At 45.4% G+C, this 22007-nt stretch overlaps 1 protein-coding gene across 2 annotated transcripts in view; it reads left to right on the top strand.

Moving 5' to 3' along the window:
- Positions 1–22007, top strand: part of LOC147105205 (copine-8-like) — a 776136-nt gene that overhangs the window by 739868 nt on the left and 14261 nt on the right. For both annotated transcript variants that reach the window (XM_086011336.1, XM_086011335.1), the window contains one exon: positions 19514–19571. In XM_086011336.1, coding sequence (XP_085867462.1) covers positions 19514–19571 — 58 coding nt within the window. The remainder of the gene's footprint in view (positions 1–19513; positions 19572–22007) is intronic.

The raw sequence follows: 22007 nt of genomic DNA, 5'->3' as shown, positions 1-22007 counted from the left end.
CATGACTTTTGTATGCTACGAGAGATCAACATTCAAGGTCTGTTTCACAGAGTTGGAAGGTTGATTGGATGACTCTTGGGTGATTCCCGATATTGTCTTTGACCTTGGCTGATGATTCCTGTCATTGTGACTAGCAATGGAGTGCTGGAGTGCTACAGTGGGGCGCATACCAAAAGCAGGGTGTTCTTTGAGCAGTGTTTTGGATTATGTTGCTTGGACTACCCCAGAGATAGTTTCTAGGATAGTGATGGTATGATGTATGCTCCATAATGCAATCGCAAGAGACATGCAGCACGCAGAGTACTGATGAGCTGCAGCCTTGAGGGATGATCAGGATGAGGAAGGAGCTGAGAACATGCCTGCTGTGAATAAGTCTCTACTGCAAGGCAGATAGAAGCATCAGCAGATAATTACCAGATTCTTCAACTGAGCTCCAACATTATCACTGCTGAAATATCATGCAAGCAATGATGACTGCCCCTTCTATTTGTCTTTTGCAGTACTGATGCTGCTATGTAGCTTACAGGCAAGATATGGTCCTTCACTGGCGCTGATGGCTGCCAGGTATTTGCCAACAATTCTTGTAAGAAATTAGCCATCAGTCTGTGAAGGTCAACATGTGCCTACTTATTTCACCCACAAAACTAGCTTGCAGTATGTCTTATTTTTACTGTGGAGGAAGTATAGATTCTAGTATGCGTTAAGGAGGGATAGCAAGTATTTAAAGTGCAATGGTTTTAATGTGAACGATGCCCCGTGTTTACCTTCTGCAGCTTGAACTTTTTCTTATGTCCCTCCCATACCTGGGATGGCAGAAATGACGTATGAGGAGAGATTGGGTCGATTGGGCTTATACTCACTGACTAGATGCAGGAAGGATGTTCCTGATGGTCGGGGAGTCCAGAACCAGGGGTCACAGTCTAAGGATAAGGGGTAGGCCATTTAGGACAGAAATGAGGAGGAATTTCTCCACCCAGAGAGTGGTGAACCTGTGGAATTCTCTACCACAGAAGGCAGTAGAGGCCAATTCATTAAATATATTCAAGAAGGAGTTTGATATATTTCTTAAGGCTAAAGGGATCAAGGGGTATGGGGAGAAAACAGGGACCGGGTACTGAATTTGGATGATCAGCCATGATCGCATTGAATGGCGGAGCAGGCTTGAGGGGCCGAATGGCCTACTCCTGCTCCTATCTTCTATGTTTCTATGTTGTGCATCTCTACCTCAAGTCCCAATGTTGAGAACTGCTTTGTAAACCAGAAGATAGAGCTTGGATAGTGTTTGGATCTGCATGAGCAGGGATCTTTGAAGAGCTCCTGTATTTCCTCCTTGAGGCTCTCCATTCTGGACAGGCTGGGGTTGTTTTCCTTAGAGCAGAGAAGGCTGAGGGGGACCTGATTGAGGTGTACAAAATTATGAGGGGCATAGATAGGGTAGATAGAAAGGAACTGTTCCCCTTAGTAGAGGGGTCAATAACCAGGGGGCATAGTTTCAAGGTAAAGGGCAGGAGGTTTAGAGGGGATTTGGGGAAAAACTTTTTCACCCAGAGGGTGGTTGGAATCTGGAACTCACTGCCTGAAAGGGTGGTAGAGGCAGGAACCCTCACAACATTCAAGAAGCATTTAGATGAGCACTTGAAACGCCATAACATACAAGGCTACGGACCAAGTGCTGGAAAATGGGATTATATTAGATAGGGCTTGATGGCCGGTGCGGACACGATGGGCCGAAGGGCCTCTTTCTGTGCTGTATAACTCTATGGCCCTATGACATTCTTTCTTCCTGAGTCAAAGCCTTCTTTTGAGGTATGTCCAAAGAGATTGAGAAAGCTGAGTTATACAGACCCAGTAAACTCAAACAGGCGCTCTTCCCAGGAATGCAAGGGTTTCTTGTGGTCACAGCCACTGCCAGTCTCCATTCTCCTGCATTGTTTCCTACCTTGGCCTTCTACAAGTGGAAAGATGGCAAGATCATGGTGGCACAAAGGTTTTATTTTATATGTTATTTGTACTATACCTAATCTGTCATTTTTCCGCATGGTTCCATTTTGCCACTTATAATTCTGCACAAGCCAAACAGGAATGTTAAGATAAGTTGGTTTCCCCCAGTTTTATCATTTCATAGTGCTCTGCAATGCACATAAAGTGCTCAGCTGTTCCTGCAGATTTTTATAGATTATGTTCATTCATTCATTCATGCTGAACCCATCTCTTTATATGATGAGACTTTGAGATGACAGCTTCACTTGATTGTTTTTTTCACCTTCGAAGGCATAATATTTGATACCTGTGGTTATAGCAGCAGCTAGTAATCTCTATCCATGATATTACACATTGCATGGTATTTTTTGCTTTGGAATCTCTTATCTTGATGATTTATTTATATCCTGAAGTTTTTCTCCACACCTCCATTACTGTCCTGATTGTTAGGGGCATCATTTTGGCACTTTGGGACACCTCCTATCAAACACAAAGTTGGTAAACCTTGATGTTGATGTAACCTGACACCTCAAAAATGATTTACTGGCAAGAGACTAAAACCTTTTCTGAGGAGCTTCCAGACAAATACTCAAACTTCTGCTCTGTGACAGCTGCTTTTATGTGAGTTGTTGGAGCTATCCAAGTTCCTCCATGTCACGCACCATCCTGACCTGGATATATATTGCCGTTCCTTCATTTTTGCTGGGTCAAAATCCTAGAACTCCCTCCCTAACAGCACTGTGGGAGCATCTTCACCACACGGACTGCAGCGATTCAAGAAGAAGTCCCATCACCGCCTTCTCAAGGGCAACTAGGGATGGGCGATAAATGCTGGCATTGCCAACGACGCCCACGTCCTGAGAATTAATAGAAAAAAGTAGAATCTTAGACCCAGTTTATCATAGATCTGCCATTTTGTTGCTATGATAAAGGAGCTGGATTTAATAGTGTAACTGGCAGGAGCTGGCAGTGAAATGTTAGGCCTAGAAATTTATTGGTGCTGTGCCAGTTGTCCAGGCATAAAACAGGTGTCTTAAATATTTAATATAGCGAGTGGTGTGTGTGTGACATTCCGTGCTGCAAGTGCACCGCCCGCCCTATTGGTAAAGGCCAGTATTGTGCCAGGGCCCGTGCATGAAACTGGCATTAGACCCTTCCCAAAATTAGGTTGATCTGAATGCAGCCAGCACCAGGCCTGCTGCATTCAGGATAATCAGGTCTACATGCGGCCTAACCAGTGGTCCTTAAAGGGACCGCTGGAGGCCACCACCAAAATGGTAAGTTTTGTAAAAAAAAAAAATACTTATCTTAATGTGGGGCCAGGAGGAGGCGGAGGAGCACTCCTTCTGCCTCCACAGTAATCCTCAAGACCATTACCTGCCCCCACTTGGCCCCCTCTCGATCACCTCCCCACCCCCCACAGGGCTTACCTGAGAGTCATAAGAGCATAAGAATTAGAAGCAGGAGTAGGCCATTTGGCCCTTTGAGCCTGCTCCGCCATTCAATAAGATCATGGCTGATCTTCTACCTCATCTCCTCTTTCCTGCACTATCCCCATATCCCTCGATTCCCTTAATATTCAATAATCTATCGATCTCTGTGTAATGATATCAGCAAATAGTGATGATATTTGTCTGTGTTTGATTACTTATGCTTTACAGCATATTTGTCTGTGTTTATGATCACAAGTGCACTGCCCATAGCAGATGCAAAAATGGAGCTCATAAAGACTGAGACAAACAAAGATGAAACAATGAGACGACTGAGAAAAAGCATCTTGGATGGATGGCCCAACATGAAGCAAGACTGCTCACCTGATATAGCAGAGTACTGGAACTGCAGGGCGGAACTATCAGTGGTCGAAGACATCATCTACAAAGGAAGTAAAATAGTTATCCCAAAGAGTCTGAGAAGAGAGATGCTAAAAAAGATCCATGGAGGACATCTGGGAATCGAAAAGTGTAAGAAAAGAGCACGAGAGGTGATGTGCTGGCCACGAATCAACCAAGATGTGACAAATGAGGTGTCAAACTGCACAATATGCCTGAAATATCGAGCAAGCAATCCAGTAGAACCACTAAAGCCACACCCAGCACCAGACAGACCTTACCAGAAGGTAGGCGCTGACCTATTCGTATGTCAAGGGAAGGACTATCTTGTCGTCACACACTATTACTCCCTGTATCCAGAGGTTTGTAGACTGTACACCACCACTGCAGAAGCTGTGATAAGAAGTATGAAAGCCATATTCTCCAGACATGGCGTGGCAAGCGAGGTCTTCACAGACAACGGACCCCAGTTTAACAATGCAAATTTCCGACACTTTGCCAAAGAGTGGGACTTTGTCCACACAACGTCAAGTCCTCACTATCCGCAGTCCAATGGACTAGTGGAAAAATCGGTCCAGACAGTGAAAAGACTGATGTACAAGGCAAAAGACAGTGGAACTGACTTCTACCAGAGCATGCTTGTATACCGCACAACGCCGCTCGAGTGTGGTATGTCACCAGCCCAACTCCTGATGGGACGTCGGCTAAGGTCAAACCTACCCATCCCAGAGAACCTCCTGAAAACAAAAGAGGGGGAGAAAGTGAGGAAGTTCAAAGAGCAACAGAAAGAAAAGCAAAAGTACTACTATGACAGAGGAACACAAAACCTACCTGAACTCCACACTGGTGACCAAGTAAGGTTCAAAGACAAAACAAACACATGGACTCAGAAGGGCACTGTCCTGAGTGAAGTTCAACCAAGATCATACACCATTCAGACAGATGAGGGTGCTGTTCTGAGAAGAAATCGTCGAGATCTTCTCATGGGACCAGCCACAGCAGGTCAAGAGACTGATACTGGTGAACAACCTGATCACACAGCTGAGAACCAATCATCTGAGGCAACAACTCAGATTCAAGGACAATCAATCAGAAAATCCTCAAGACACGTGAAGCCTCCTGAGAGACTCAGTGAGCAAATTTAAGGACTATTGTTAAAGAAGGAAGTAATGTTATCTTATTCTTTCTTCAAGTTCTAGTGTATTGACATATTTCATGTGAACACACAAAGCAAGGGTAAAAAACCTTGATCATGATAATGATAATGTAAGTTCATTAAATGTTGTTAGTTAAAAGTAAAATACTTTTGTTTTAAGAAAGGGAGATGTAATGATATCAACAAATAGTGATGATATTTGTCTGTGTTTGATTACTTATGCCTTACAGCATATTTGTGCCTGACCAGCAGAGGTCATGTGGGAGACAAGCAGTCCAGAGGAGTTTTACTTTCAGTTTCATTCTAGATGCATCACAGCATAGTGTGTTCTGTAAAAAGCTGTAGAAAGTCTTGAACAAGACTTTAGATTAAACAACATTCTCTTTCAGAAATGAGTCTTTATTGAACCCAAAAAGAAATCAAAACACTCTGTCTTGAATATCCTCAACGACTGAGCCTCCACAGCCCTCTGGGGTAGAGAATTCCAAAGATTCACCACCCTCTGAGTGAATAAATTTCTCCTCATCTCAGTCCTAAATGGCTGACCCCTTATTCTGAGACTGTGGCCCCTGGTTCTAGACTCCCCAGCCAGGGGAAACATCCTCACTGCATCTACCCTGTCAAGCCCTGTAAGAACTTTGTATGATTCAAAGAGATCACCTCTCATTCTTCTAAACTCTAGAGAATATAGGCCTAGTCTACTCAATCTCTCCTCATAGGACAATCCCCCCATCCCAGGAACCAGTCTGGTGAACCTTCGTTGCACTCCCACTATGGCAAGTATATCCTTCCCTAGGTAAGGAGACCAAAACTGTACACAATACTCCAGGTGTGGTCTCACCAGGGCCCTATATAAGGTCACTACCGGCATTGCTGCCGCCCGAAATTGATGTCCACTTCACCCGTGAGCTGCCTGGGATGCACAGCAGGTATCCGCAACTTATTGGTCTAATTTAAATAAGGCTGAAGGTCCAATTTTGATTGGACCTCAGGGCTACCTGTACCTGCGCCCAGTTCACGAGGGCATGCCAGCACGAGGCAACTTTGCCCCCGAAAATTCCCAAATCATACTTAAACAAACACCAATATAATGGAGCCTGTTGATGTCCCACTGCCATGTTGATCATTAGATTTGGCATTTACTCCACAGAATTGCAAACCTGGCACATCTGACATGTGCTCAGGATGTGTAATAACAATAGCAATGATATCTTTAATGGTGATAAGTTAACAAGAGACCTGCTGAGTGACTGTTAACACGATAGTGAAAGCGAACAATTAACTGTTCCATTTAACAAGCAGTGGCTTCTTTGTGAAATTACTACCCTTAGGGGGAAAAATTTTGATTGCTTTGCACCTCCCGTTAGCATCCCGAGGGGGCACTAATGGAGCGCAAAGCAACTAGCGCCCGGGCGCAGTGCCGCTAATGCCTCCCGGTGAAGTTATTGCCCCAAAGGGGGCGTGAGCCAATTTTCCCCTCTTAATGTTATTTTGTCTGCATTTCTGTGACTTCCCATTATAATGGATCATGTCATAGTTTATGGATGATAGGTAGTTATAAATCGGATGTAATATTCTATTTCTTACAGTGAGCTGAACTTGGAGATTTTGAAAAGGCCTGTCTACCTTTTTATAGTAGCTGTGGGCAATTTGGTGTGATAGTGTAAAACGGGTGATAACGATTCTGCCGCCTGCTTTACGTCGCACCCGATTTTTATTTCCATTGAAGTTCACCCATTTTACATTATTGTACAAAGTCAAAATTGCCCCCTCTGTTTTAAGGGCCAGATCTAATCATTAAGCTAACATACAATTATCAACTGTGTCGTTGTGATTGCATCCAATAGGAAAAGCAAATTACCTTCAACATTTTGGTGACGTTTTATTGCAGATGATTTAGGTTCTATGATTTTATCATATTAATCATGGGTACCTTTGAAAATAATATTCAACTAATGCAATTCTGTAGGAAAGTTTAAAAAAAGGAAAATACAAAGTTTAGTAAAATGTGAAAGCAAATAACTTATTTTCATTGAATGAATTCCTCTGTCAACGCTCTCTAATTCAGTATTGGCTGTTGCCTAAAAGAAACTAACCTGTGGGAAGCACTATTGGTGTGGTTCAGTGTTAACTTGATATTCCTGATGGCCTAACATGTTGTTTGCTTGCATTCAACTTGCCCCTCTTTTGCTCTGTCAAACATCTCTCCTGCTCCCATTTTTGGCCCTCTGTTTAGCTTTCCCATGAGTTCTTCTTCCCAATTCTAACCCAATTGATCTGCAGTTCTCTGATATGAGACACAAGTGATACTAAGTTTCAAAGGTTCGAACTGCTCAATTATCCAACCTCTGGACAAAATAGGACACTACAAAAATTTTAGAACAGACGACACAAAGCAAAACAAAGGGTGCAGTTATATTACAACTACTGGGTTCCGAACAGTAGCCATATACAGCAATGCTCAGTTGGCAGATCCAAGTTATATTGTCGACTGTGCCGTGCTCTGAGCTCAATAATGGAGGAACTCTGTGTAGATGTGTTTGGATGCATGCAAAGCGCGCCATTCTCCAGATGGCTATTTGTTGATGCTATAGAGAACTGAAGAACAGGCAACGAGTTTTTCATAATATTGAAAGACCAAAAAATAAGTTTATAAACTCCCATGGAATCCAAGGGACCCTTTGGGCAATTTTAGAGTGCTAATTATCACCAGACTGGAGTGCAAGCTTCAAGCAGTGGTGCTACCACTTGTAGGCAACCTTACATCTGTTGCTTGAGTCCCATTTGGGAATGAGATTGCTGACCTGACTCTGAAGTTAGACTGGCACTTTTGTATTGCAGCTCATCTGAAGCTGGTTCACACTGGCATGAAAATGACAGTATACCTACCCAAAGACACCAGACCGTATCAGCAAGCTACGGCTGGGGGGGGGGGGGGGGGTAATTATCAACTTATCTCTGGAGCATAAAATGGGCCGGGTGCTCGTTCTAGAAACAGCCTGATTTTGCTTTACGTTGATGTGGTAAACCACTGTTATCGTTCACTATCGTTACACTATGGTTATCACTGTTTATATCGTTACACTATGGTTATCACTGTTTACACTGTTGTACCACTACACAAGGTTACCTCTTGCCACGCTGTTATACCTGGGCTGACCTCAGCTGACTCCGCCCATGGCTCCGCCTGCTTGCCCAGGTATAAAGGTGATCGACTGGCTGGTATTCCTCCTTGTTGGAACCGATCACCCACGAGGGTGGGCTCTGTTATTTAGCCAATAAAAACCTATAGTTACAATCTTAACTCGTCGCTTTTCATGGAGTGAATTGATAGGTATATCAATTTTATTGGCTAAATTTTGAAATGGATCCAAACGACCAACCACAACAGCCACAGCCAAACGGCCAGCCACAACCGACCTGGCTGCGAGCCCTCCGACCGCCGTACCTGGATCTAAACCCACAGGCTGCGAATTCAGCCCTAGACTTCGATCACTGGCTGAGCTGTTTTGAATCCTACCTGGCAGCCTCCGGCGTGCCCTCAGAAGCTAAACTAAGAGTTCTGACCGCCCAGGTGAGCCCTAAAGTATTTGCACTCATCCGGGACATTGCTAGATATGAGGAGGCCCTCGACCTGCTAAAAGAGCAGTACCGGAGCCCAGTAAACTCAATGTACGCCAGGCATCTCCTAAGATCCCGCACGCAACAGCCAGGAGAGTCGGTTGATGATTTCTTACGGGCGCTACAAATACTCGGCAGGGACTGTGACTTTAAAGCCGTAACAGCTGCAGAACATACCGATGGAAATATCCGCGATGCCTTCGTGAAAGGCCTTCGGTCAGACTACTCATGGCAAAGACTGCTGGAATCAAAGGACCTCGACCTGAAAACAGCTGCTATCCTCGCTCGCTCCTTGGAAGTGGCCCATCGGGACCTCGAGGCGTACTCCAGGTACAGTGCTGCGCGACCCTGGGACTCGGGCCCAACTCCGGCCGCAATACCCCTCGCACCGCCGCCCCTGGGACCTACCACAGCGTCGGTGTCCCGAAATCGATCGGGACCGGCTGCGGCAGCGGAGCCCCGCGATCGGGCCGCCTGCTGCTGCTTCTGTGGCCAGGCGAAACACCCGAGGGCGCGCTGCCCTGCAAGGAACGCGACCTGCTCCGACTGCTAAAAGAAAGGCCACTTCGCGAAGGCCTGCAGGGGGAAAGCCACTGACGCCAGCAGTGCCTCATGCGAGTTGTGGGGCGGCCATCTTTAATCAAGGCAACAGATGCCAGCATCGCCTCGTGTGAGTCGTGGGGGCGGCCGTCTTTGATCAAGGCCACCGACGCCAGCAGTGCCTCATGTGAGTTGTGGGGGCGGCCATCTTCTCCGCCATTTCGTTCAACTTCGTGGGCGCCGCCATTTTGTTCACCGCACTCGACCGCCACCTTGTCTCCAGACCCGACCACCGCCCCGCCCGCAGACTACAGCAGCTCGCTCAGCCATACACTGGCCTCCGTCACGCTTGACCAAGCCCTCCTGCATCATCTGTCCAAGTCTATGATGGACATCGGAGTAAACGGCCACGCCACGACCTGTCTGTTCGACAGCGGAAGCACGGAGAGTTTTATTCACCCAGACACGGTGAGCTACTACTCCCTCACTGTCCGGCCAACGCGCCAGCGGATCTCGATGGCGTCGAAGTCACATTCAACTGACGCCAGCGGCTACTGTGTGGTGACCCTGTCGGTTAGAGGCACGGAATATAAAAACTTTAAACTTCTCGTCCTGCCCCAGCTCTGCGCTGCCGTCCTACTAGGGCTGGATTTCCAATGCCACCTCCAAAGTGTCACCCTGGCATACGGTGGACCCCTCCCCCCACTCACAGTCTACAACCAGCAGGTTTTAAACCGCCCGCCGCATACCACCTGCGGCCTCTCCACTCTCAAAGTCCCGCCCCCCTCCTTGTACGCTAACCTCACCCGCGACTGTAAACCCGTCGCTACCAAGAGCAGGCAGTACAGCGCCGGGGACAGAGCTTTTATTAGCTCCGAGGTGCAGCCACTCCTGAAGGAGGGCATCATCGAGAGGAGCAACAGCCCCTGGCGTGCCCAGGTCGTAGTCGTTAAGACCGGCGATAAACACCGCCAAGTCATCGACTACAGCCAAACCATAAACCGGTACACCCAGCTGGACGCATACCCACTTCCCCGCATATCTGATATGGTCAATCAGATTGCACAGTACCGGGTATTCTCTACCATCGACCTTAAGTCTGCCTATCACCAACTCCCTATCCGCCCTGAGGACCGCCAGTATACCGCCTTCGAGGCGAATGGCCGCCTCTACCACTTCCTAAGGGCTCCCTTCGGCGTCACCAACGGGGTTTCAGTCTTCCAAAGGGAGATGGACCGGATGGTTGACCAGAACGCGCTGCATGCCACGTTCCCTTATCTAGATAACGTCACCATCTGCGGCCACGACCAGCAGGACCATGATGTTAATCTGGAGAAATTCCTCCGTACGGCCCAACGGCTGAACCTCACCTACAATAAGGAGAAATGTGTGTTTAACACCCCGCGCCTTGCCATCCTCGGCTGCGTAGTAGAGAACGGAGTCATCGGCCCCGACCCCGAAAGAATGCGCCCCCTCATGGAGCTTCCCCTTCCCCTCTGTCAAAAGGCACTGAAGAGAACCCTGGGGCTCTTCGCTTACTATGCCCAATGGGTGCCCAATTATGCGGACAAAGCCAGACCCCTCATGAAGTCCACCTCCTTCCCCCTGACAGCAGAAGCATGCGCAGCCTTCTCCCTCATAAAAGGAGACATTGCTAAGGCCACAATGCACGCGGTGGATGAGTCTATCCCTTTCCAAGTGGAGAGCGATGCATCCGACTTCGCCCTAGCTGCAACCCTTAACCAGGCGGGGAGACCTGTGGCCTTCTTCTCAAGGACCCTCCAGGGCCCTGAGATCTGACACTCTTCTGTCGAGAAGGAGGCCCAGGCGATCGTGGAGGCAGTACGACGCTGGAGGCATTACCTGGCAGGCAAACGATTTACCCTCCTCACCGACCAGCGTTCGGTCGCTTTTATGTTTAATAACAAGCTGAGGGGCAAAATCAAGAACGACAAGATCTTGAGGTGGAGAATTGAGCTCTCCACCTACGATTACGATATCTTGTACCGGCCTGGTAAACTGAACGAACCCCCAGATGCTCTATCACGAAGTACATGCGCCAACGCGCAAGTTGATAGACTGCAGACCCTCCACAACGACCTCTGCCACCCCGGGGTCACCAGACTTTACCACTTCATTAAGGCCCGCAACCTGCCCTATTCCATCGAGGAGGTCAGGACCATGACCAGGAACTGCCAAACCTGTGCCGAATGCAAACCGCATTTCTATAGGCCGGACAGAGCAATCCTGATCAAGGCCACCCGCCCCTTCGAGCGCTTGAGCATCGATTTTAAGGGGCCCCTCCCGTCCTCTGACCGTAATGTGTACTTCCTCAACATTATTGACGAGTACTCCCGTTTCCCCTTTGCCTTCCCCTGCCCAGACATGACCAGTACCATGGTCATCAAATGCCTGAACGACCTCTTCGCCTTGTTCGGGTTCCCGAACTATATACATAGCGACCGGGGCTCATCCTTCATGAGCGAGGAACTTCGCCAGTTCCTACTAGCGAGAGGTATTGCTGCAAGCAGACCACCAGCTACAACCCCCGAGGGAACGGCCAGGTAGAAAGAGAGAACGCGACAGTCTGGAAGGCCGTTCTCTTAGCCTTAAAGTCTAAGGGCCTCCCAACCTCTCGCTGGCAGGAAGTCCTCCCGGCAGCACTGCATTCCATCCAGTCACTGCTTTGCACTGCCATTAACGCCACCCCCCATGAGCAAATGTTTGTTTTCCCCAGGAAGTCGACTACGGGAACTTCGCTACCAACATGGCTGACTTCTCCGGGGCCCGTCCTGCTGCGGAAGCACGTGAGGACCCATAAAATGGACCCCCTGGTCGAGAGGGTGGACCTCCTGCACGCCAACCCCCAGTACGCCTATGTGGCATACCCAGACGGGCGGGAGGACACAGTCTCCTTGCGAGACCTCGCACCCTCGGGCACCCCTGAGACACCACCGTTACCCCCCAGCACTCCCCCAAATCCAGCCCCGGTAGACGGCATGCCGGAACCCTATGAGCCTTCGCCGACCACGCAGACACCAGCCTTAATTTCGAATACTGCACCTCCGCCGCCGCTGCTGCGCTGATCAGAAAGGCTTACGAGGCCTCCGGATAGACTGACATACCCGAACTGGTAGTACACTTCACCCCGCCGGACTCAAATTTAAACAAGGGGTGAATGTGGTAAACCACTGTTATCGTTCACTATCGTTACACTATGGTTATCACTGTTTATATCGTTACACTATGGTTATCACTGTTTACACTGTTGTATCACTACACAAGGTTACCTCTTGCCACGCTGTTATACCTGGGCTGACCTCAGCTGACTCCGCCCATGGCTCCGCCTGCTTGCCCAGGTATAAAGGTGATCGACTGGCTGGTATTCCTCCTTGTTGGAACCGATCACCCACGAGGGTGGGCTCTGTTATTTAGCCAATAAAAACCTATAGTTACAATCTTAACTCGTCGCTTTTCATGGAATGAATTGATAGGTATATCATGCTTGCATTCAACTTGCCCCTCTTTTGCTCTGTCAAACATCTCTCCTGCTCTCATTTTTGGCCCTCTGTTTAGCTTTCCCATGAGTTCTTCTTCCCAATTCTAACCCAATTGATCTGTAGTTCTCTGATATGAGACACAAGTGATACTAAGTTTCAAAGGTTCGAACTGCTCAATTATCCAACCTCTGGACAAAATAGGACGCTACAAAAATTTTAGAACAGACGACACAAAGCAAAACAAAGGGTGCAGTTATATTACAACTACTGGGTTCCGAACAGTAGCCATATACAGCAATGCTCAGTTGGCAGATCCAAGTTATATTGTCGACTGTGCCGTGCTCTGAGCTCAATAATGGAGGAACTCTGTGTAGATGTGTTTGGATGCATGCAAAGCGCGCCATTCTCCAGATGGCTATTTGTTGATGCTATAGAGAACTGAAGAACAGGCAACGAGTTTTTCATAATATTGAAAGACCAAAAAATAAGTTTATAAACTCCCATGGAATCCAAGGGACCCTTTGGGCAATTTTAGAATGCTAATTATCACTAGACTGGAGTGCAAGCTTCAAGCAGTGGTGCTACCACTTGTAGGCAACCTTACATCTGTTGCTTGAGTCCCATTTGGGAATGAGATTGCTGATCTGACTCTGAAGTTAGACTGGTACTTTTGTATTGCAGCTCATCTGAAGCTGGTTCACACTGGCATGAAAATGACAGTATACCTACCCAAAGACACCAGATCGTATCAGCAAGCTACGGCTAGGGGGGGGGGGTGGCGGGGGGGGGGCGGTGGTAATTATCAACTTATCTCTGGAGCATAAAATGGGCCGGGTGCTCGTTCTAGAAACAGCCTGATTTTGCTTTACGCTGATTTCAATGGATGGAAAAATCGGGCAGTTTCTATAATGGGCACCCGACCTGCAATGTCAGTTTGATGCTCTAGTGGTAAGTTGAAACTTACTCCCCACATGTTTGTGTTGGTTGGTTTACAAAAAAATCAATCTCTTCTGAAGTTGTTTATAGAACTCACAAGCACAGTTAAGTGGCTTTGCTCCAGTGGATGATTTACTTTTCATACATATTTTGTTTACAAATAGGCCTCATCCTTAAATCCTATGTTTGTGCAGAAACTTTTTGCTCTAACTTAAGAGGTTAAACAGGTAAGGAAGAACGTGCATTTGTACAGCTCCTTATGGTGTCCTAAGGACATCCCAGAATGCTTTACAGCCAATGGATTACAGCCAAGGTAATCTGAAAGCCATTCCTTTTACAAGTAATATTTATAAGAGTGCAGCAAATGTACGATTGTCAAATGTTAATGGCCGGAATACAGCTTGCAAGCTTTTATCAAGCCACTAATTGAAAATTCGAAACAGAACTTGAGATAAAAATATGGGGGTCGATTTTCCTGGAGCCGTCAGGTGGGGTTTCAGGCATGTGGGGGGGGGGGGGGGGAAATCCTGAAATCGGGGGTCCCGCCACCATCCCGCCCAAAACCTGCCTCCACGTAAGTTTCAGGGGAGGCGGGTACCCGCCCGCACTGGGACCCGCCGACCCGGGGCGGGAAGGGATTAGTGCCAATTAACTGCCTGTTAACAGGCAGTTAACAGACAGTTTTTATCCTAATCCCTATTTTGAGGGGTGTCATGTGGGATTCCCGATGGCTCCAAACCACGCCAGGTTGGAGCAGGTGGGCCGTCGGGTTGAAGGACTTGGAGGGGTCGCGATGTCGGTGTTCAGGTGAGTGATGGGTGCATGAGTGCAAAGGTAAGTGTGTTTGGTGTGTGTAAAGTGTGTAAAGAAGTTTAAATTACCTGTACTTACCTTAACAGCCTTTCTTCCTCTAGGTTTCGGGAGTCCATCATTCAGCCGGCACTGAAAGCAAAATGGCTGCGAGCTGTCAAAAGTGACAGCCTTCAGCTTTCATTGCCGGCGAGATTTCTAACTGAGTCTGTGTAGAAGGACTCAGGTTAGAAGTCAGACTGTCAGTGTTTGACAGCTTCAAACAGCTGTGAAACACTGATATTTCATCTGCCAAGACCTCTTGACAGATGAAATTTCAGTCTGTGATGTCACCTGTTGCCGGGTGGCCCTTAATTGGCCTGCTGAGCCCGCTGGGTGGGCTTAACAAGGTCAATCAAGGGAAAATCGTATGGATTGGCCGAACGTCGATGTAGGCAGGACTAAAACCCGTAAGTTGTAGTCCCGCCTCCTTCCCGACAGCTTTATGAAAATCTACCCCCTGGTTTCTAGATTGCAACATCTTTTCAGTTGACCGTGCCTTATTTGAGGTGATTTTATAAAAGAAAGAAAGATTTGCATTTATATAGCACCTTTCACGACCTCAGAATGTCCCAAAGCACTTTACAGCCAATTAAACACTTTTGATGTGTAGTCACTGTTGTAATGTGGGAAACGCAGCAGCCAATTTGCACTCAGCAAGATGGTCTTTTTTTTAGTGATGTTGATTGAGAGATAAATATTGGCCAGGACACTGGGGATAACTCCCCTGCTCCTCTTCAAAATAGTGCCATGGGATCTTTTACGTCCACCAGTGAAAGCAGACGGGGCCTCGGTTTAACATCTCATCCGAAAGAAGGCATTCCCTCAGTACTGTACTGGAGTGTCAGCCTAGATTTTTGTGCTCATGTCTCTGGAGTGGGACTTCGACCCATGACCTTCTGACTCGGAGGCGAGAATGCTACCCACTGAACCACAGCTGACACTTAAATGGGAAACAATCAATAATTCTGCATTTCCTAAACCATTATTTTTATCATTGCAGTTGGTATTGGTAACAGAATTCTTCATTTCATAGAATCATCGAATGGTTACAGCACAGAAGGAGGCCATTTGGCCCGACGAGCCTGTGCCAGCTCTCTGCAAGAGCCCTTCAGCTAGTCCCACTCCCCCGCCCTTTCCCCGTAGCCCTGCAAATTTTTTCCTTCAGGTACTTATCCAATTCCCTTTTGAAAGCCACGATTGAGTCTGCCTCCATCACCCTTTCAGGCAGTGCATTCCAGATCCTAACCACTCGCTGCGTAAAAAAGTTTTTCCTCATGTTGCCTTTGGTTCTTCTGCCAATCTCCTTAAATCTGTGTCCTCTGGTTCTCGACCCTCCTGCCAATGGAAACAGTTTCTCTCTATCTACTCTGTCCAGACCCCTCATGATTTTAAACACCTCTATCAAATCTCCTTTCAACCTTCTCTGCTCCAAGGAGAACAGCTTCTCCAGTCTATCCACGTAACTGAAGTCCCTCATGCCTGGAACCATTCTTGTTTAATTGATTTAATTGTTTCCTTTTTTATTATGGAACTCCTTCTGCACTTAATGTTTTGCAAGAAATCTGAGACACCTTTTCCCCTTTAACTGCTTATCTCCACACAACCTCTGTTCATAGAATAGTACAGCAGAGAAGGAGGCCTTTCGGCCCATCGAGTTTGCGCTGGTTCTTTCGACGAGCAATCCAGTTAGACCCACTCCCCTGCTCTTTCCCCATATCCCTGCAATGTTTTCTCCTTCAAGTATTTATCCAATTCCCTTTTGAAAGCTACTATTGAATCTGTATCCAGCACCCTATCAGGCAGTGCATTCCAAATCCTAACCATTCGTGTAAAAAAGTTTTTCCTTATGTCGCCTCTGGTTCTTTTGCCAATCACCTTAAATCTGTGCCCTTCAGCCATTGGAAACTGTTTTTCTTTAGTTACTCTATCTAAATCCGTCATGATTTTAAACACAGGAAAATCTGAAAGAAACTATAGACTGTGCCTCACTGATGGTGTTGCTGTGCACTTAATTGTGTAAAGTTGATAATAAAAAAAATTACCTGGAGCAAATCACAGTGTTTGAACCTAAGTTTATGTAATATTGAAGGCTGGAGCACGTTCACATACAACAATGCAATCTTTTGATCACCTCCTAACTTAGTATAAATCCCTTCTGCACATTTCAAGACAATTCTTTAGTCTCGCTATCAGCCAGTACACATGCAGGGCAAAAACTGAACTGAAATGCCCTAAGCAATTGAAAACCTTATACAATGCAAGTCCTTTGACAGCTCCCACTACAGATAACGTGGCATCACTTTACCTTTCTCCACTGTATTCAAATACCAGGAAATACAGAACATAGTTAGAATACCTGCAGGCCCAGGTATATAGAGGATACTGGATGCATCTCAGTAAATTAAAAGTAAATAATCCATTTATGCATGAACTGTAATTACTTGGTGGCCCAGTGTAATATCTGATTCTTGGCAGTCTAGAAGTTGGAGTCTTTGTTCTCTAGTTCACTAATGGTGACTGCGTATCCATATTCCCTGGAAGCACCAGGCTGATGACTCCTTCTATACTGCGTATTCATCCTCGCTCGCCAACAAACTCACCTCCTGAAGAGTGTAGTTATAAGTTTCAGTTTCAGTTTGTCTTTTGGTTTTACAAATGGATTATAATGGACATTTTAAAGCATGTATTACTGTTGCAGTTGTAAATTTTTTATACTGCATGATTTTTGCACTTGTGGGAGTTTCTGCTTTACATGAAAGAGGCAGAGAGCAATTCAAGGGCAAATCAACCTAGGTGATATCTGTGATTGAACTGAAAGATCATTTATAGAGCTTCCAATTTAAAAGAAAAGAAATGGGCTAACAACTGGGTATTAAACAATACACATAAGCATCGATTATGAGTGGGTTAAACTTTGCCAATTGGAAATGTTATCCTGGTCTGGGCAGGATTGATTAATGCAACACTTAGGTTTTTAAAACCAAGCCATTGTTATGTTGTTTTTTTAATCATATTCTTGAGGAAAGGGACTTCCTATGCATATCTAATACTTTATTAGCTTTATTAATACAGTCACATGGTACATGCAAGACAACTTGCAAGGTTCAAGAACTTCCTGTCCAATGTTGCACTGTCACATCTATCTATTATCTATTATATTATATATATATGTAGCCAAGTGGGAAAATGCAGTGAATATTTAAGTCCACTAGATGGCGCGGTTCATTTTCCCCTTTAGAATTTGAAAAAAGGAGAAAAGGGTTATGGGTAAGGCCATGTGATGCCAAAGGAACCTCCCCTTTCTTCACAGCCTCCATTTTCTAGATCCAGCGTGAGGGATGTGCTCTGAGGAGAGTTGGGCAAGCCACTGCCGTATTTTATCGACTGTGTTTTATGTATTTACAATTTCATCCTAAACCTAGACCCAAGTTATTAATACAGAATAAAAAAAAACCAAAAACGAAAGTTCGTGTCCTGTGCTGCTCCATTTCGCCAGGCTACATATAAATGAGTCGATCTGTCTGTCCTTCTGTCCTCGGGTGTGCGTCTGTCCAGCTATGCGCTCGAAAGTTATAGAGCGTACCTACGCGTGCGTTACCTCCGAAGAAAGCTTACGGTTCCGGGACGGTCGTAAGCATATTTACTTTTCGGTCGGACGAAAATTGTTCGCGCCTTATGCCAAAAACCTTCAAAATTAAACTCATTATCTGCTACTTAGCATTGATTGACTGACGTCAAGGTTCGACCAATCCTGTGCCGTCACGATTGACCAATCCTACAGTACGGCCCCCTGATGGTTGGCCAATCGGGGTGTGTGTGTGGGCGGGACTAATCGTTTTCATCTCAGGGATGTGGCAGCCATTGTTTCACTGCCATTACTTCAGCTTCCAGCTCAAACTACTTTGATCATCCAGCTTTGAAAAAGTTAGTATCTCTTTTAAAAATAACATAAGATTTACCAAAAACGTTTTATAAGTACTTTCACTTTCATCTTTCAAGGTATTAAAAGGTAGAAATGTTGCCCGGCAGCAGATTGACAGAGGGACACAGAGAGGCCCCAAAGCCTGGCACTCGATTTAAACTGCCCGGCCCAAAACAGCCCTGGCAAAGCCGGGCTCCCCCAGCTAGTTTAAAATAAATGAACTGGAACAAGGCTCGTCCTCAGAAAAAAATTGGAGGCCAACTGCCTGTGTTTAATGTCAGAAACAATACCCAAACTGACACATTTGTTGCCCGTTTTATTAGAATTTATGTTAGTCTATATTTAATTATTTTTGTTTAATTTATAATTTCAGTTAATGTAGTTTATTTGAAAAACTTAACCTTTAGACAGTTTGAAAATTGATTTGAATTGCACAGTGACTGTACATGGCATTTTAATGGCTAACATTATAAGTCTAATTTTTTGATTAACAGTCAACTATTTAATTAGTATGCACATACCGGTGTGATGAAAGCAGTTGTCATGTATAATTTGCCTGACTGGGCCTTTGTACTTTAATTAAATTGAAATCTTGCCACTTTCTATTGAATTGTTCAGTACATGCTGTTTTAAAACTAAGCCGAACTCTGTGATGGTAAATGCACTACAAGTATGGTACAGAGCCATAAAAAAACCGAAAGGTTCCAGGTTTGATTCATGGGCCAAGAAATCGGATCGCGCAGCACACGGTTTTCAGGTGAAGTCAGGCGCTAAAGAGTCCAATATGGCATTCACGCGCTCAGTCTGCGCTGGGTATGCACTGCATGCCAGATTGGTTAGTGGGCCCTGTACTCATCTCGAGTGCCCGCCTAAAACAGGCATTCGGCGCATTGCCTATGCAAATCGGGGGCCTAATGCCTATTTTGGACCCCTTTCCGAAATTGTCGACTTATCGCAGCATGCACCCTGCGTGTTGTGGTCAGTTTTCTCAAATGCACAGTAGCCAAACCAGCTGTCTTTAAAGGGACCGCTAGAGGCTGCCACTAAAAAGGTAAGTAAAAAGTTATTAACATGTTGTATCATCAGGATACAACCCCATCAATCCTCGGAACTTTACCGTAGATTGTCTCCACCATTCAAATCCTAAATTTATTGTCTTATTTTTCTCATTATGTAGGCTGCTAAGCTTCCTATGTCAATTATCATTGTTGGAGTTGGACAAGCAGAATTTGATGGTGAGTACAATTCATATCCTTTTATTGAAATGTATCTTATAAAGCAAAACTAAAAAGAGAAATCTGAAAAGTATATTCATATAGCATTTGATGCCAAGCATGCACAGATCTGTGCCTAAGAATATGAAGGAAAGTTCTAGAGCCCTGGGAGAAGCTCCTCATTCACTGTGTAAGTGCTGATTCCATTGAGAATTAATTTCCTTTTCTTAATTGAAAAATGTTCTTTTATTTAAGTTACAGAACCTGAGTCAAGGGATAAATACACTCCATAAATAGAGTACTACCTTCATGGGACAATTGAATTACGCACCTTTATCTGAACAATGTACCATCAACTCCTGATAAGGTTATATTTAGGAACAAAAGTATATGATCTTATCAGTTTATCCAACTGTTGCATCGCTCTACGATGAATTTATGTCTGTTTTAAAACTTGAAACAATTTTTAAAAAATGATCTCCAAGGTCCCGTAGTTTAGTTGGTAATTGCTTCGCGGGTGACACTGAGCTCTGTGAATCAGGAAGGTTCTTGTGTTTGAACCTTAGAATGTCTTGAGTTAGTTAATCTCCGTTGTGGCAAAATAGGACATAGGAACAGGAGTAGGCCAATCAGCCCCTCAAGCCTGTTCTGCCATTCAATGAAAATATGGCTGATCCGCATCCTAACACCATCCACTCACCTTAGCTCCATATCCCTTAATGCCCTTGACTAGCAAAAAGCTATCGATCTCAGATTTAAAATTAATAATTGAGCTAGCATCTATTGCTTTTTGTGGGAGAATATTAGAACATAAGAAATAGGAACAGGGGTAGGCCATTTGGCCCTTCAAGCCTGCTCCACCATTCAATAAGATCATGGCTGATCTTCTACCACATTTCCACTTTCCTGTACTATCTCCATATCCCTTGATTCCCTTAATATTCAAAAATCTATTGATCAATGTCTTGAATATACTCAATAACTGAGCCTCCACAGCCCTCTGGGGTAGAGAATTCCAAACATTCACCACCCTCTGAGTGAAGAAATTTCTCCTCATCTCAGTCCTAAATGGCCGACCCCTTATTCTGAGACTGTGACCCCCTAGTTCTATACTCCCCAGCCAGGGGAAACATCCTCCCTGCATCTACTCTGTCAAGCCCTGTAAGAATTTTGTATGTTTCAATGAGATCACCTCTCATTCTTCTAAACTCTAGAGAATATAAAGCGAGTTCCACATTTCTACCACCCTTTGTGAGAAGAAGTATTTCCTAACTTCTCTCCTGAATGGCCTGGAGAAATCAAAGAAAAGACAATGGCCCAGAAATTCGGGTCGAGGGCTTTCCGCGGGTGCAAGCCCCCGACTTGCACTTACCTAGCGCGCTGGCCATTGAGCTGTGGGCCCGCATGGGTTTCCGATCCTCGGCCTCCTCCAACTGCCGGCGCGCAGTGCTTGCATATCCCAGGGGCGCAGTTAGTTCGAAGCATCCCCTGGGATCACATGGGCCATGGAGAGCCAATGGTAGCAGGGAATGCTTCATTCATAAGTTTGACAGGACCTGTCAAACCTATAAATACTATAAGCCCCAAAACATCACTAAATCTTCAAATAATTTTTTTTTAGATCACATTTTTAAAATAAACTATAAATTACATGAAATAACTATTTTAAACAATAACTTAAATTTTTGAAAAAATTAATTACATTTTCTAACAGGGCTAAAAATAAACTTACCTTTCTTTAAAGTATTTAAAAATAATTATCCTGTGGAAAAAATGTTTTAATTTTAATTAATTCACCACTTACCTTGTAAAAAGCAGGCCTTGTGACTGCTTTTTACATGTCTAACTTCTGGAGACTTACCCTCCCGGGAAAACCTGCAAAATAAACATAAGTTCAATGCACACGCACAGCCTCTACTGCGCACGCGTTCGACTTCTGAACCCCTTCTTTCAGGGAAACGGAAGTGGCGGTTTCCCGCGCATACGCAGTGCATGCACGAAACCAGCACTTCCGTTGGGCTTACAGGTGAGTACCCCATGCGTACTCACCCGTGGGGACCCGAATTTCTGGGCCATTGATGTGAGCAAACTAGTTCATTCAATTAGGAAGGAGATTGAGATCGCAGGTCGTTCACAGTGTATAATTCCTGATGCCAAAAGAGGGACAGTGCTTTAGATCCCATGTGTACTGATATCAGAGCTCATTCACCCATGAGCTTACATTAATAATTATGCGAGTGAACTGACATTCATGTCATGATTTATTCATGTTCGGCTACCTTCAATTTCCTCTTATTAAGTTATGCTCAGTTTATATTCAACAAAAAATCTCAAGTAATGTTATTTGTAATGTGGCAGGGAATCCATTTCAGTTTCACAATGAAATGCAGGTGCACCGCCTTCTATTGGTAATATAAAAGGTAACAATTGGGGGGAATTTTTCAGGGGATCTGCGGG

The sequence above is a fragment of the Somniosus microcephalus genome, chromosome 18 (genome assembly GCF_052327205.1).
Source record: "Somniosus microcephalus isolate GS21.2 chromosome 18, FLI_Smic_1.0, whole genome shotgun sequence".
In the NCBI taxonomy this organism is placed as follows: Eukaryota; Metazoa; Chordata; class Chondrichthyes; order Squaliformes; family Somniosidae; genus Somniosus; species Somniosus microcephalus.
Note: the sequence above shows the minus strand (reverse complement) of the source record. Positions and strands in the feature narration are given on the sequence as shown.